The 17,167-nt window shown below is 41.6% G+C and overlaps 2 protein-coding genes across 3 annotated transcripts in view; one reads left to right on the top strand and one right to left on the bottom strand.

Annotated features, from left to right (window-relative positions):
• Positions 1 to 4,114, bottom strand: part of LOC106575192 (tyrosine-protein phosphatase non-receptor type 4) — a 36,260-nt gene extending 32,146 nt beyond the window's left edge. For both annotated transcript variants that reach the window (XM_045698815.2, XM_045698816.2), the window contains exon 1: positions 3,679 to 4,114. In XM_045698815.2, the coding sequence (XP_045554771.1) occupies positions 3,679 to 3,763 (85 nt within the window). In that variant the 5' untranslated portion in view covers positions 3,764 to 4,114. The remainder of the gene's footprint in view (positions 1 to 3,678) is intronic.
• Positions 4,115 to 4,924: 810 nt separating this feature from the next.
• Positions 4,925 to 14,164, top strand: LOC106575193 (ras-related protein M-Ras). The gene is made up of 6 exons (XM_014151527.3): positions 4,925 to 5,067; positions 6,619 to 6,830; positions 7,128 to 7,281; positions 7,431 to 7,530; positions 8,769 to 8,848; positions 9,024 to 14,164. Exons 2-6 carry the CDS (start codon positions 6,638 to 6,640, stop codon positions 9,121 to 9,123), a joined length of 627 nt encoding a protein of 208 aa, XP_014007002.1. The 5' UTR covers positions 4,925 to 5,067; positions 6,619 to 6,637; the 3' UTR covers positions 9,124 to 14,164.
• Positions 14,165 to 17,167: the final 3,003 nt, after the last annotated feature.

The following is a 17,167-nucleotide window of genomic DNA, read 5'->3' as shown; positions in this document are numbered from 1 at the left end:
TACAATGAAAGGATTCAGTGAGGCATGACCCAGTTCACTGCTGCTGGGAGGAAGAGAGCTACACACACTAAAGAGGACTTCCCCAGGAGGGTTAGCAGTCTTCACGTCCCCACCAGAGTCCCCACAGACACACACACACACCACACACCACACACCACACACTCTCTCTCTTTGATGGACGCTGTTAGGCCTAATTCTGAGTTATAAAGTTGTAATAACAGGGGGAAGGGTGATAAATACTTATTAAAATCCTATTTCACAATCATATCTAATTTTAGGGAGAAAAGTGACAGCAGAAACATAGAAATTGTTTTAAAACAACTAGGATAGGCTATATCACCTTTGACCTTTTTCCTGCATGACATCATCCATTGACTGCACACAGAAAGGTCCCGAGTCAGTGACAATGGTGTTCCTGTGAATGTCACAGTGCAACACACAAAGACACGCTGAGTCGCTGTACGGTGTTGTCACACTGGACCCGTCTCCAGAACTCCCACATGGGTCAATACCCTTTCACGGGTCTCAACGTCTCACAGTTAGAGGTTAAATCAGGGGGATCAGACACTTCAAAACCTACTAGCTAAACAATATCTAGGGAGTGGAGCTGTCCTGGCCTGAATCATACCTTATTATCTACTCAAGTCTATTCAGGACATGACCGTTTTTGTTTACGCCTACCAATAGAAAAAAGCCAAATGTCCCAACGACTCTCAGGTTAAGACTAAGGTTGTTTACAACGTCGGCCCTCCTTTGAACGAAGTTGCAGTCCAAAAACATCACCTACAGTGTGCAGATGTCAACACATGGAACAGTCACAGTAGAATCCTAATAAACATACTGATCCATAAATACCTACTTTGACCTTTACTGTCTGTCACTGTGTTTGTTTACTGCACTTTCTGTCCCCATAGCATCCAGGACAACCACACAAAGTTGGCAGTGAATGGCCATGGCAGCTAGCCTTGAGTGTGGGGTGGGTCCATCCAATAAACATGAACTTGAGGGATGGGAACAGATAGACTGTGTGTCAGTGTCAGTGTAACCCGCTTCCAACCTGGCTCGCCTGCCAACACCACCACCCACCATAACAGAGTTCAAATCATAGGCTGAGTCTATGGGGCTGAGTGACCTTTCAGTAATAGAGCCAGAGCTCTGGATTACTGGAGCTGGGTGGAGAGACCAGACGGACACCGTGCCAAATGCAGAGGAGCTAGCCTACCTTGAATCCCAATCCCCTAGGCCATAGACCGAAGTTAGTAACCTCACTCCTTAATAAATTAGGTTACACATTGCTTTACAGATCCACCTGGTGATATATTGGACCTACCATTGTCTTAGTATTTTCACACCAAGTATAACGGGACAGCATTACCTATCTGACACAGTATAACTATGGGTTATAAAACAGAAATATCTTATGTACTTAGGCTACAGTCATTCTTCAAAGCATCTGTGCACAATAAACTGTTATGACAGCTAAGGGACATAATCGTTTTATTAAACCTTGGCTCCTCAAACACACCCACCCACTCCAGCACTGGATTAGCATGCTGTGTGTACAGCTCAGACACATCTCTCCCCCAAGAGAATACAGTACAAACAACTAGGGTCATGTTCATTAGGCATGAAACAGATTTTGAAAAAAAAACAAAAACAAGGAAGGACTGCTTGGACTTGTCCAATAACAAACACTCATTTTTTTCGTTTCAACACGTTTTGCTACAGTGGGGCCTACTGAACACAACCCAGGTAGGTTATGTTCCACACACAAAGGGAGTTCCCCTTCCTCTCAGATCTTCCACTCTGCAGACCTCAGTCACCACAGCTGAGTCCCAAATGGCATCTATTCACCACAGGGCTCTGGTCAAAAGTAGTGCACTATGTAGGGGATAGGAGGCCATTTGGAGGGCTACCATCAGCAGATCAACTGGGGAGCGCAACACATGCATCACAGATCACACACTCATGCGTGACACTAGAGAGCGTATGCGCTCTTTTTTTCTCTCTCTTTCCACTATTCTCAGTTCTTTCCGTGCGTGGTCTAGTAATCCTTCTTAGCATTGTGAGGCTAAAGCCAACAGTAGCTAACAAGCCATTTAACCCTGGGCACAAATCTAAACAACATTGTTCACGACAGAAGAGATTCTCCCTGAAAAGGCTTCTGGGGTCGCAAATTAAATCAGCTGCATTCCTTTGCAACATATGTCCACACAGAATTGAGCATAATGATGAATAGCCTAAGAAACACAATTATGTTGTGAGCTAGCGGTTAGAGAGCATTGCCATTGATAGGACCCCCTTTGAGGCCATTCTCATTCTCCCTGATTCCTTCCTTCCTCCTCTCCCATTCTTAAAGCTCCAGAGGCGTTTGTTGCTACCGATCTCATTCATTCAGATATTTAGCCCCAGCAGCAGCGTAGCTAGTAACTCACCACCCCGAACGGTGGAGGTGGGGACACTACAGTGTAGACCCCCTAGTGAATCATCCTGTTTTAGAGCTTCATGAGCACATATGTGTTTTATGTCATTTACCACACACTTCTCCGTTGTCTGCAGCACACACCCCGTTGCTCGGTTTCATCTGTTTCAGCACACTCCCCCTTCTCCCCAATCAAATCCCATGTACTCCATCACTCTCATTCACTGCACTGTCAAAAAAAAAGCCTTGCACTTGACAATAACTGACCCAGTCTCTAAAAACGTGAGGCCGCTTTGGACAGACGGAGAGAGATGGAGAGACGGAGCCGTGTGGGTAGGATACAATCCTCCTCTTCTTTCCACTCTTTCTCGTCATTCTCCACTATAGCCCTGCAGCTCTTTATCAGAGAGAGAGAGAGAGAGAGACAGTTGAGATTGTGTGATAGCAAATGGCTGCTCCTCTATATTCCACTATGGTCAGCAAGGAGGCAGAGAAGGGAATATTATGATGACATCACTGGGGATTCTATAGATTCCAGGACGGTGCCATTTCGGTGAAGCTCTATTCGCTCAGCCTTTCTTTGTGGCAGCATGTCGATTAGAAGCCTAGTGTTTCTACGAAGTCAGTCGGTGAAATAAACTAGAGCGTCTATATTTCTTGTGGTAGGACCGAGCACGGGGTCTTGCATCCAGCAGCATGAATAGAACATAAATATGTGTCATAACTGCATTATTACAGACAAACAAGACTTGTATGTAATTCTGAGTGGAGTTCATTATGTCAACCAGCTAAACCAGTGTGTAGCCTACCTGTAAATCAGAATCAGTGGGGTCTCTCTGTGTACTGATTCAAGAAAGAGGTTAATCTATCTATTGACACAGACATATATTTAGCCTCTACCTTCTCCCCTGGCCTACACTCTCTCCCAGAACCAGACATAGGTTAGAAGTGCACACTCTATTCTGTTCGGTTCTATTCTAGTTAACTGTAGCCTATAAGGCTGTCAACTGACATATGACAGGGGCAGAAAAATAACAACACATTGATGTTAGCTAGCTAGAAAGCCAGCCAGCCACCAGCCTATCAAATAGTTGTCACTGTCACTAAGACTAGCATCAGCTAACGTAGAGGTGTAGCTATACTGTCTCTGGATAGATGAACAGCTAGTTAGCTAACTTGCTACATCAGCTGTGCTATGCACGCTAGCAAGCTAACCATGGCATGACGTTATTATTATGCAGGCTGCTTAACGTTACCTTCATAAACTGCGCCGGTAGAGTCCAGGTTTTGAGGGATAAAATCAAGAACACAGCAATAAGTGGGCGAGGTGGTGCAATTCATCCGCTGCAGGTCCACAGAAACCTCCTCATCGTTCGCAGCAGCATGCACTAGCTACGGCCGCACGGGTTCGTTTCTTTTCAGCACCACAGCGACGATGGACCCAGGCAAACGTCAATACAGGACGCAACCATTGTAATGCGGGCAAGGCAAGCACCAGCAGGTAGGTATGATCACCCAGAAAAACCAGAGCTTCCTTTCCGCGGTCCCCAAACTGTAGCTCAATTCAAAGACAACCCCGTTTTGAAGACGTTTATCATTTATAATCGCTGAAGCATAAACCACGGGGCATCAACGAAACATGGCGTAAACTCCACAACACATTTTTTTTTGAACGGGGTTGATGTCTGTCAAACTAGTAGGCGTGGCATTTGAGGCGCAGGTTTCACAACACGCACGCGCGCAGCCTGAGAAATGGGAGACATATTAATACTATTATTATTATTATTAGATTGTAGGTAACTTCAAATATTTTTTTTCTCCATGAACGTAGTTTTTGTGTGATATATTAAAAGTTTAGTAAACATTTAGCTACCTTTACAAATAAATATCCTATACTCCCATCTTGTGGCCACAATTCTATGTCCATGCCACTTCTATTTGAGATGAATGGTAATAACTGGTATATTGTATATAGTTTCAAAATGAAACGCAGAAACACTGATAGTGATCCACATCATTGTACACTCCCATTTCGAACTGCCCACTTTTAGGTAACACGTAAGAAACATTAAGGTATGGCCTACTTAAAATTATTCATGGGAGTTTGTAAGTTGTTAATAAATAGTTCTTTATTCGTTTTTGTAGATAGTTTATAGATACTTTGTAAATAAGCAATAGGCTATACATTGGTTGAACATTTAATAATTTTTTATACGGTCACATCTGGATTTGAGTCACTATGGAATGCTCCATTTCTACAACAGGGGGATGCTGTTCAAATATTGTTATACTTTACCTCCAAAAATGGCAGGTTAAAAACATAACACATTGAAAGTAAATCATTTAAGCATTTATATTAAGCCCGACAAACTCTAAATGGGACCTATAATCATTAAAATAATGGCTTATTTGCGCTAAAATAAGAAATGTTGACCCCCCCCATCTCCCGCGTGAAGTAAACCTATCGTATCAGCTGTTGCAACGCAAAGTAACTTACATTTTTGTGGCAGATGCTGGACTTTCCCGCAGCTGTGATATGAAATGGATTAGATATAAATGTACAGATCTGAATGAAGTCAACTTTACAACATGAGAAGGAAGGAAATGTGACTTCATGTAAGCGACTTTAGAGTAAATATATTGGGGTAAGCTATTTTATTTAATCGGCTACGACAGATTGTGATGCTTTGGGATGTCTGGTGTTTTCAGATGTAAAGTCACGGCTAGCTGTATCCTACTGAAATGTGTGTGAAAGTCCAATTATACTTTGGAATAATATGGTATGGCGAGGCATTTTACAATACCGAATCCCACTTTATCTGGTTATGCCTAAGCAAATAATTGTTCAACTTTGTTATGGGATCGAATTTGGCACTATAAAAACAAAACTGTTCAGTGGGGATATGGGATTTGTGAATCACAGAGCTGACTGATCACCAATGAGGTGTATGTGTGCGCGAAGTGTGTCTGAGAAATAAGGAATCACCCAGGCTACATAGTCCTCGATCAACAGGTTGTGCTGGGCAGGTAGTACTACATAATATGCGATTAGAACAGCCTTTGATGACATATAACTGAAAAATAACTTAAAGGCCTATCTTGCATACTTTGAAAAATATATATTTTTTCATAATACTCTACAGCAAGGATCATCAACTAGATTCAGCCGCGGGACGATTTGTACTTGAGCTGGTGGTCGGGGGCTGGAACATAATTACAAATCATTTGTAGACAACAAATTGTCCACAAGAACCCCAAATAGATATAATGTTTGCCTAAAACAGTCATTTAATAACTCGCTAACATTTGTATGAGATCACGTGTAACTCTCTATTATGCGTGGGAATACTTGGGAACAGACTTATTACATTAAAATCACTTGGAGCTGATTTCCTGGTGTTTTTACAGCCTTTTATGTAAAAAAAACGTTTCCCTGCCCTAGAGAATGTGATACCTCTTGGAACCCAAAGAAGTACCCCCCAGAATAAGGTCTCCCCAGGCCCCAGGTTCGACTGAGAATTGTTATTGGTTGGTCGGCCCTTGTCCCATTCTCTGGCTGCAATATTGTTCTGGAGGGCCTGTAATTTCCACAGGCATTTGGGTTCCGTTCCTGCTCTGGCCAGGGATGCAGGCTACAGTATCCACTGAGAAAGTAAACCTTCCACTTCCTGCCATTGTTGACTGCAGGAAGGAAGAACTCTCTGTGTGACCCCATCCTGTTAGACCAGTGCCATTGTATGGAGCTGCAGGCTGGGTTTGCTTACTCATGGCGTGTGTGTGGGTGGGTAATTCCCTGACTTAAGTACGTCAGTGAAGATCCAGCAGACAAGGAATAGACAGCTACAGTACAGACCTCAGCCTTGTTTGAGTGTTTGATGTTTTCAGTGAAAAAAGTGTGGGTTTTCCAGCATAAGAATGATACTGTTTTGGCCCAGTGAGGAAGCAACTATGTAAGGGATGGAAGATAAACATTGTGATGATCGTGTTTTCTATGCATTGCAGTGAAAAAGAAGGATCTCTGCTTTTATAATATTAATTTAAGATTTGTATTGATCTATTACCTCGCTATTACCTGTGCCATTTCATTTGTGATTTTTGTCAAGTATTTTTGCCCAGAGTAAGAGAGGGGCAAAAAGCCCATTCTAAATGGCATCAGTCAGACATACACCATCTTCCGTCTTCTCTCTGTGTTCCAGGTATAGCATAGCTGTCACTATGGCAACGAGCGCTGTTCCCAGCGACAATCTCCCCACGTATAAGCTGGTCGTGGTGGGGGATGGGGGAGTGGGGAAGAGTGCTCTCACCATTCAGTTCTTTCAGAAGATCTTTGTCCCTGATTACGACCCCACCATCGAGGACTCCTACCTCAAACACACTGAGATTGATGCCCAGTGGGTCATATTGGATGGTAAATGGATTTATAGATAGCACATACATTACAAATAAAAAGCCCAACCTGTTAATCTGGCCAAAAGTACTATGTCGTTTTCCCAGAAATAACCTTTGTAATGTACTGAAGAACAAGATTGAATGTTCTGTTATAAGGAGAAAAAAGGATAACATTATTGTGCTGCCATTGTTAGATGTGAGGGATCAGCACACAGTTACACATATTTATGAATAACCAGGATCATTCATAGTACTGTTCTCAGTGTAGATGTTATATGTGTGACCTGTCTGATCGTGCATGTGTCTGTCTCTGCAGTTCTGGATACAGCAGGCCAAGAGGAGTTCAGTGCTATGAGGGAACAGTACATGAGGACTGGAGACGGGTTCCTCATCGTGTTCTCTGTCACAGACAAGGCCAGCTTTGAACATGTGGACCGCTTCCATCAACTCATCCTCAGGGTGAAGGACCGGTGGGATTTACGACTTAACTTCCCACTGGTGGCCGTAGCCAGGACAACAGTCATTCATTCATTCAGTTATCCATGCGTTCACGCATTTATTACTCCGTCCATCCATCCATTCGTTCATTTATTCATTATTATTTTCCTTATTTTTTTAGGGAATCCTTTCCTATGGTTCTTGTGGCCAACAAAGTGGATCTGCTGCACTTACGTAAAATACCCAGTGATCAGGGGAAGGAGATGGCTAGTAAACACAGTGTGAGTGAATGTGTGAACTTTACATATACATTGGCAAGAAAAAGTATGTGAACCCTTTAGAATTACCTGGATTTCTGCATAAATTGGTCCTAAAATTTGATCGGATCTTCATCTAAGTCACATCAATAGACAAACACAGTCTGTTTTAAACCAATAACACACAAACCATTTTTTAATGTCTTTATTGAACACACCGTGTAAACATTCACAGTGCAGGGTGGGAAAAGTATGTGAACCCTTGGATTTAATAACTGATTTAATAACCTCAACCAAACGTTTTCTGTAGTTGGGGATCGGACCTGCACAACGGTCACGAAGAATTTTGAACCATTCCTCTTTACAAAACTGTTTCAGTTCAGCAATATTCTTGGGATATCTGGTGTGAACCGCTCTCGAGGTCATGAGACAGCATCTCAATCGGGTTGAGGTCAGGACTCTGACTGGGCCACTCCAGAAGGCGTATTTTCTTCTGTTGAAGCCATTCTGTTGTTGATTCACTTCTGTGTTTTGGGTCGTTGTCATGTTAACATGTTCCAGAGATTTCTGTAAGTCTTTAGTTGACACTCTTGGATTCTTCTTAACCTCATTGGGCATTCTTCGCTGTGCTCTTGCAGTCATCTTTTCCTTACGGCCACTCCTAGGGAGAGTAGCAACAGTGCATAGCTTTTATAGACAATTTGTCTTACTGATGGACTGATGAACATCAAGGCTTTTAGAGATACTTTTGTAACCCTTTCCAGCTTTATGCAAGTCAAAAATTCTTAATCTTAGGTCTTCTGAGATCTCTTTTGTTCGAGGCATGGTTCACATCAGGCAATGCTTCTTGTGAATAGCAAATGCACATTTTGTGACTGTTTTTTATAGGGCTAGGCAGCTCTAACCAACATCTCCAATCTCGTCTTTGTTGGACTCCAGGTTAGCTGACTCCTGACTCCAATTAGCTTTTGGAGAAGTCATTAGCCTAGGGGTTCACATACTTTTTCCAACCTACACTGTGAATGTTTAAATTATGTATTCAATATAGACAAGAAAAATACAATAATTTGTGTGTTATTAGTTTAAGCACACTGTGTTTGCCTATTGTTGTGACTTAGATGAAGATCAGATCAAATTGTATGACCAATTTATGCAGAAATACAGGTAATTTCAAAGTGTTCACATACATTTTATTGCCACTGTATGTAATCTACAGACATTGTTTGATCTCCATACTCAATTCTGAGCTTTTTAATTTACAGATAGCTTACATTGAAACAAGTGCTAAGGACCCAGCCATGAATGTTGACAAGGCGTTCCACGAGTTAGTTAGAGTAATCAGGTATGTTACCACCACCACAGATTATTTAGAGAAGGTTTGTCTGTTTGATACAAAACCTATGAGAGCCTCTCTCTCTTTCTCTCTCTCTCTCTCTCTCTCTCTCTCTCTCTCTCTCTCTCTCTCTCTCTCTCTCTCTCTCTCTCTCTCTCTCTCTCTCTCTCTCTCTCACACCCAGGCAACAGATTCCAGAGAGGAGCCTGAAGAAGAAGAGGAAAACCAAGTGGCGGGCCGACAGGTCCACTGTCTCCCACAGACTGCACTGTGTTGTCCTATGATGGCTTTTACTTGTACAGCTGCTCGCTACAGGACAAGGGGAAGATGATTACATTTAGGAGTGTTTACTCTCTACACAGAGTTCCATGAGGCAGTTTGTACCATTTACCCTGGCACAGGAGTTAGGTTGTAGGGTCAGGTCCAACAGCACAGGAGTTAGGTTGTAGGGTCAGGTCCAACAGCACAGGAGTTGGGTTGTAGGGTCAGGTCCAACAGCACAGGAGTTAGGTTGTAGGGTCAGGTCCAACAGCACAGGAGTTAGGTTGTAGGGTCAGGTCCAACAGCACAGGAGTTAGGTTGTAGGGTCAGGTCCAACAGCACATGAGTTGGGTTGTAGGGTCAGGTCCAACAGCACAGGAGTTAGGTTGTAGGGTCAGGTCCAACAGCACAGGAGTTAGGTTGTAGGGTCAGGTACAACAGCACAGGAGTTGGGTTGTAGGGTCAGGTCCAACAGCACAGGAGTTAGGTTGTAGGGTCAGGTCCAACAGCACAGGAGTTAGGTTGTAGGGTCAGGTCCAACAGCACATGAGTTGCCCAGACATGGGATGTGACTGACTCGACCAGTGGAATAATTTACAGCTCTTCTGGGAATGTGCACTAACTTACTCAACTACATGGCGATAAAGTGGCATCAATACTGCCTTTATCTACCAATGAAGCTCTTTGACAGAGAAACTGGACATATGGGCTCACAAAGATAATCTGTAAATAATTAGGACATACTGTAGCAGGGTCACACAAACATTGTTTTACTAAGAGGTAGGCCTTTAAAACTTGGTCCATTTTTATTTTTTTATTGTGATAGTCCCTATCATTAGGATGGAGGCCACTGAGTAAAGCACTGGAAGGAGGGAGGAAACGGAGAGCTTTCCCCAGCAAGGGGGAGTATAGTAGAGAGGGGAGTGAGAGGAGGGGAGAGGATGTGTCTGTTTGTGTTGGAATCAGTGGGCCTGTCAGACACAGAGAGAAGAAGGGAAAGTGAGGAAAGAGACACAGAGAGAGAAAGAGAGATTCCAAATGGATAGCATCTGGCAAAGGGACTCCAGACATTGTGTCAAAGCCTGGGAGGCAGCCAATGTGTAGCCCCATAATTTATACATGGAGAACGTCTTTATAATCTCTGAACAAGACTGTTATATAACTGTATTGTAGCTTATTGAACACACCAAATGTCTTATTTGAATGTACACTTATGAACCATGACCATTTTGACTTATCAGTGCTCGCTGGATGTAGTTGTGTACCTCTCAAAACGCGGTGTGTGTGTGTGTGTGTTTGTGTGTGCGTGAGTGCCCCGGATATGTTGTGGCCTAGACGATGAAATCTAATGTTCACATGTGAATATTAGTTTTCCTTGCTACTATTTCAGTATTTATTTTATATAAGTAATTTATTACTGTGTTATCATTAGTACAAGGCTACTCCAGAGAGGCACAAAGCACAGAGCTTAACTAAGAAATTGAAGGAACAAAAGATGTGTAAGCAAAGTATGAATGTGTGTTAATACATTTTGTGTTCTATTATATGTGTACACATCTTGGGTAAACTGGTTTGTCTGGATAAAACCATAATTATAATGACACAGAAGACTGTCTGTCTCTGTCAATCTCAGTGAATATTAGTGTGTTGATGGTGCCCTCCAGTGGATATAAATGTCATTGCAAGAATGGAACAACATTCAGCATGGTTGTACATTTGGCCCTTTGTTCCGGGGGATATTGGGTTGCATTCCGAAAATATTCACAACCCTTGACTTTTTCCACATTTTGTTGTGTTACAGTCCGATTTTAAAATGTATTACATTTAGATTTTGTTTCTTTGGCCTACACAAGACCCCATAATGTCAAAATGGAATGACGTTTTTCGAAATGTTTACAAATTATTTAAAAATGAAAAGCTGAAATGTCTTGAGTCAATTCGTATTCAACCCCTTTGTTATTGAAAGCCTAAATAAGTTGAGGAGTACAAATTAGCTTAACAAGTCACATAAGTTGCGTGGATTCACTGTGTGCAATACTATTGTTTAGCATGATTTTTGAATGACTTCCTCATCTCTATACCCCACACGTACAGTGAATTCTAAACACAGATTCAACCACAAAGACCAAGGAGGTTTTCCAATGCCTCACAAAGAAGGGCACTTATTGGTAGATGGGTAAAAAAACACAAAAAAAGCAGACATTGAATATCCCTTTGAGCATGGTGAAGTTATTATTACACTTTGGATGGTGTATCAGTACCAAGTCACTACCAGGGCCGGATCCAGGCATAAGCGACATAAGCAGTCGCTTATGTGTGTTTTTTGGGGAACTCAGTCGGGGTCTGAACTTACTGTTGCGAGTTAGAATAGTAGAATACACAAGGCACAAGTTAAAAATGTGGTTTTGCGTCAGCAGTTTTTCTCTTGTTTTGTCAGTCAATTGTCTGGCCAATTATCTAAACTTGGGGCATGTGCCCAGGGGCCCTGATCGCCGGGGGGCCCCTATTGATTTTGTTAGTCACTCTCACTCAGATAATATTATCAAGGCATACTGTAAGTCATGGCAAAATCTGTAGAAATGCAGAAAATTTGCTTTAAAACGACAAAAAAAATTGTCTGCCACATGGCAAAATGAGTAGAATTGCATAGAATTTGTTATAAAATTGCAACATTTTCTCTCTGCTGCATGGCAAAAGTGTATAACTGCAGAAAACGTTCTTTAAAACTGCTAAAATATCTCTGTGCCCCATGGCAAATGTGTACAATTGCATGACATTTGTTATAAAATGTGAGATTTTTTTTTATCTCTGCCCCATGGCAAAATGGGTAGAATTGCAGGTAATTTGCTTTAAAGGACAATTTTTCAACGTCATTTGCATTATCTCCAGCACAATATCAGTGTCAACATATGTGAAAATGGCTCATTTCTAAGTTTCATAGAATGAAATATTAAGTTGAAATGTTCTACCCGATGACATCATCAAAAGTAAAAAATGTTTTTTAAAAACAGTGATTTTCAAACAATATGAGATTCAAGGGGATGTGGGGAGCAAGAGAATACCCTACCTTGTGCTAGAAACTCGTTCCAGGTTTTGAAAATCACCGTTTTTTTTTTACTTCTAAGCATTTTTTTAGGACCTTATCTTTTTAACCACAGATCCTAGAAACGCGCTGTTTTCACATACTGTGCCTTTGGAAAGTACCCCTTGACTTTTTCAACATTTTGTGAAGATTTTTTTGCTAATTTCTTCAACATAAAAAACGGAAATATTATATTTACATAACTATTCAGACCCTTTACTCAGTACTTTTTGAAGCACCTTTGGCAGTGATTACAGCTTTGAGTCTTCTTGGGTAGGACGCTACAAGCTTGGCACACCTGTATTTGGGGAGTATCTCCCATTCTTCTCTGCAGATCCTCTCAAGCTCTGTCAGGTTGGATGGGGAGCGTTGCTATACAGCTATTTTAAGGTCTCTCTAGAGATGTTTGATCTGGTTCATGTCCTGGCTCTGGCTGGGCCACTCAAGGACACCTGTCCCGAAGCCACTCCTGCGTTGTCTTGGCTATGTGCTTAAGGTCGTTGTCCTGTTGGAAGGTGAACCTTCGCCCCAGTCTGAGGTCCTGAGCGCTCCGGAGCAGGTTTTCATCAAGGATCTCTCTGTACTTTGCTCCGTTCATCTTTGCCTCGACCCTGACTAGTCTCCCAGTCCCTGCCACTGAAAAACATCCCCACAGCATGATGCTGCCACCACCATGCTTCACCATAGGGATGGTGCCAGGTTTCCTCCAGACGTGACGAATGGCATTCAGGCCAAAGAGTTCAATTTTGGTTTCAGCAGACCAGAGAATCTTGTTTCTCATGGTCTGAGAGTCTTTAGGTGCCTTTTAGCAAACTCCAAATGGTCTGTCATGTGCCCACAAACTCCTTTTACTGAGGAGTGGTTTCTGTCTGGTCACCACAAAGGCCTGATTGGTGCAGTGCTGCAGAGATGGTTGTCCTTCTGGAAGGTTCTCCTATCTCCACAGAGGAACTCTAGAGCTCTGTTAGAGTGACCATCGGATTCTTGGTCACCACCCCGACCAAGACCCTTCTCCCCCGATTGCTCAGTTTGGCCGAGCGGCCAGTTCTAGAAAGAGTCTTGGTGGTTCCAAACTTCTTCCATTTAAGATTGATGGAGGCCACTGTGTTCTTGGGGACCTTCAATGCTGTAGACATTTTTTGATACCCTTCCCCAGATCTGTCTCGACAAAATCCTGTCTCGACAAAATCCTGTCTCGGAGCTCTATGGACAATTCCTTTGACCTCATGGCTTGGTTTTTGCTCTGACATGCACTGTCAACTGTGGGACCTTAGACATTTCCGTGCCTTTCCAAATAATGTCTAATCAATTGAATTTATCACAGGTGGACTCCAATCAAGTTGTAGAAACATCTCAAGGGTGATCAATGGAAACAGGATGGACCTGAGCTCAATTGTGAGTCTCATAGCAAAGGGTCTGAATACTTATGTAAATAAGGTATTTCTGATTTTTATTTGTAATACATTTTTGCTTTGTCATTATGGGGTATTGTATGTAGAGTGCTAAGGATAAAAAAAATCTATATTAGAATAAGGCTGTAACGTAACAAAATGTGGAAAAAGTCAAGGGGTCTGAATACTTTCCGTAGACACTGGTTTTGTGATGAAGATGATGAATACGAGGTTGAAAAGTGGCAGAATTGTCACGACTTCCACCGAAGTCGGTTCCTCTCCTTGTTCGGGCGGCGCTCGGCGGTCGACGTCGCCGCTCTTCTAGCCATCGCCGATCCACTTTTCATTTTCCATTGGTTTTGTCTATGTTTCCCACACACCTGGGTCTCATTTCCCAATTACTGATCATGTATTTAACCCTCTGTTTCCCCCATGTCTTTGTGTGTGTTTGTTTATTGTTAGGGTCGGTACGTTTCCGGCTGGTTTGTTCCGGGTGCTGTGTTCACCCGTGTTTTATGGCAACCATTATTGTTCGCACATTGGTTTTGTTACTTTGTGCTATTTTCTCTAGTAAAGTGCGTTGTTCACTCATCTCTGCTCTCCTGCGCCTGACTTCATGCACCAGCTACACTCACCGCCTGACAAGAATGTCCCTTTAAAACACTCCACCCCATGGTAAAATGGGTAGAATTGAAGGAAATGTGCTTTATAACTGCAAAACCTCTCTCTGCCAAATGGCAAAATGAGCAGAATTGCATGAAATGGGTTATAAAATTGCTACATTTTCTCTCCAACCCATAGCAAAATGTGTAGAACTACAGAAAACTGGTTCTAAAACGACATCATTTTCTGTACGCTTCATGGCAAAATGGGTAGAATTGCAAAAAAACTTTAAAATGTCTACTAAAACATTTTGCCCTCATGGTGATGGGGTGCCTCAATCAAATCTCGCTTAAGGCCCCATAAGCCTAGATCCAGTCCTGGTCACTACAAAGACATGTCCTTCCTAACTCAATATTAACCTAAATGACAGAGTGAAAAGAAGAAAGCCTGTATAGAATAAAAATATTCCAAAATATGCATCCTGTTTGCACTAAGGCACTAAATTAAACATGCAAAAAATGTGGCAAAGAAGTTAACTTTATGTCCTGAATGCAAAGGGTTATGTTTGGGGTAAATCCAACACAACACATCACTGAATACCAGTCTTCATATGTTCAAACATGGTGGTGGCTCCACCATGTTATAGGTATGTTTGTCTTTGGCAAGGACTAGGGAGTTTTTAAGTGTAAAAATAAACGTAATAGAGCTAAGCACAGGCAAAATCCTAGAGGAAAACCTGGTTGAGTGCTTTCCAACAGACCATCAAGTTCACCTTTCAGCAGGACAATAACCTAAAACACAAGGCCAAATATACACTGGAGTTGCTTACCAAGACAACATTGAATGTTCCTGAGTGGCCTAGTTACAGATTTACCTTAAATCAGCTTTGAAAATCTATGGCAAGACTTGAAAATGGCTGTCTAGCAATGACCAACAACCGATTTGACAGAGCTTGAAGATTTTTTTAAAGAATAATGTGCAATTATTGTACAATCCAGGTGTGCAAAGCTTCTAGAGACTTACCCAGAAAGACTCACAGCTGTAATCTCTGCCAACAGTGATTCTAACTTGTATTGAATCAGGGCTGTGAATATTTATGTAAATTTGATATTTCTGTATTTCATTTTCAATGAATGTGAAGAAATGTCTGAAAACACGTTTTCACTTTTTCATTATGGGGAATTGTGTGTGTTGATAGTAAGAAAAAAAATGAAGATTTAAACCATTTAAAATTTTCAAGGGTTAATATGAATACTTTCTGAAGGCACTGTATCCCACAGAAAGCTAAGCACTGAAATAACCAAATCTAGTTTATGTTATGGATCAATTTGTTGTTTCTTAGATTTAGAGACCGAAAATCTTCTGAATATATCAAATCATATTCATGTAGCCCTTTTTCTAAGCATGCTGCATTTTAGCCAGTGATGTTCAATTCATGATAATCCAAATTAGGCTGGTGACTAAGTGTACTTCGTTGTGAAAAGGGTTGATGAGTAATGCGATCCTTTGTGATCAACCTGTAAAAGTGTAATATAGGGGAAATGGTCTAGCTCAGAGAGTAGTACAATGGATCACGCAGAGCACGACATACAGTACAAAGACCAACAGCAGCATAGATAATTAACATGCTTATTTAAATAGGCCAACATAATGTCAAGGAGTTTTTGAGAAAGAAGCTAACAATATTACAAAACAAACTCTTGTACATTGCAGATTATGCAAACTATGATATATTCCGGTGCAAGAGTAAGATAAAAAAATATTATTTACCCACCTAAAGTAATGTTGGACCAACCATGGATTTCAACAGCTCTCCAGTCTAATTGCTTGCTCTCAGTCTCACACACTGCGCATGCGCAATCCCATAACTGCTTGCACACCTCATTTATGCATCTCTTAAAGGGACAGTGCCATCTAGTGGATATAAATTAATACAGCCATGCGCTTTTACCACCTTGCTACATTGAGAATATATCAGATTTTTCATATTTGCTTGCTAGGCTTATATTTCCATTTTATTCTATATGTATTTTATTCTATTCTATATTCTAGTTTTCTGGAAGCGAATAAACTGAGAACATTATTGTTTTAACCTGTTTTAAACGTACAGTATACTCCCATTTTATTTGGCATATTGTCAGTATAGTGCTGTAAAAAAAAGTATTTGCCCCCTTTCTAATCTTCTCTATTTTTGCCAATTTTTGATACTGAATGTTATCAGATCTTCAACCAAAACCAAATATTACATAAAGGGAACCTGAGTTTACAAATAACACAACAATCACATACTTATTTCATATATTTCATAAACAAAGTTATGCAACACTCAATGCCCCCTTTGAAAAAGTAAATTCCTTCTTACACTCAATAACTGGTTGTGCCACCTTTAGTTGCAATGACTTCAACCAAATGCTTCCTGTAGTCGTGGATCAGTCTCTCACGTCAATGTGGAGGAATTTTGTTTCACCTTTCCATGCAGGACTGCTGTAACTCAGTGACATTTGTGGGTTTTCAGGCATGAATTGCTTGTTTCAAGTCCTGCCACAACATCTCAATTGGGATAAGGTCTGGACTTTGACTAGGTCATTCCAAAACTTCAAATTTCTTTCTTTTTAGCCATTTTCATGTGTGTTTTGGATCATTGTCTTGCTGCATGACCCAGCTGCGCTTCAGCTTCAGCTTACAGACCTATGTCCTGATAATCACCTTTAGAATTCTCTGATACAGAGAAGAATTCATGGTTCCTTCTATTAAGGCAAGTTGTCCAGGTCCTGAGGCAGCAAAGCATCCCCAAAACATCACACGACAACCACCATGCTTGACCATTGGCATAAGGTTCTTACTGTGGAATGCAGTGTTTGGTTTTTGCCAGGCATAATGGGACCCACTCTGACCTGCTGCATCAGGTCGGTTCACAGCGCAAGCTACACAGCCTCCTCATCCTTTGGTTTGGCTTCTCTTCAAGGTTACCCACCACTTTGGCTTGCTAGG

Source organism: Salmo salar, chromosome 17 (assembly GCF_965601325.2).
Source record: "Salmo salar chromosome 17, fSalSal1, whole genome shotgun sequence".
Classification (NCBI taxonomy): Eukaryota; Metazoa; Chordata; class Actinopteri; order Salmoniformes; family Salmonidae; genus Salmo; species Salmo salar.
The sequence above is the reverse complement of the archived record's forward strand: the minus strand, read 5'-3'. Positions and strand labels throughout refer to the sequence as shown.

Excerpts from the sequence above, each read along its gene's own strand:
- LOC106575193 (XM_014151527.3), top strand. The coding sequence starts at position 6,638 with ATGGCAACGAGCGCTGTTCCCAGCGACAATCTCCCCACGTATAAGCTG. Across the intron at positions 6,831-7,127 it reads CCAGTGGGTCATATTGGATG|TTCTGGATACAGCAGGCCAA; the intron begins GTAAATGGATTT and ends CTGTCTCTGCAG. Across the intron at positions 8,849-9,023 it reads GAGTTAGTTAGAGTAATCAG|GCAACAGATTCCAGAGAGGA; the intron begins GTATGTTACCAC and ends TCTCACACCCAG.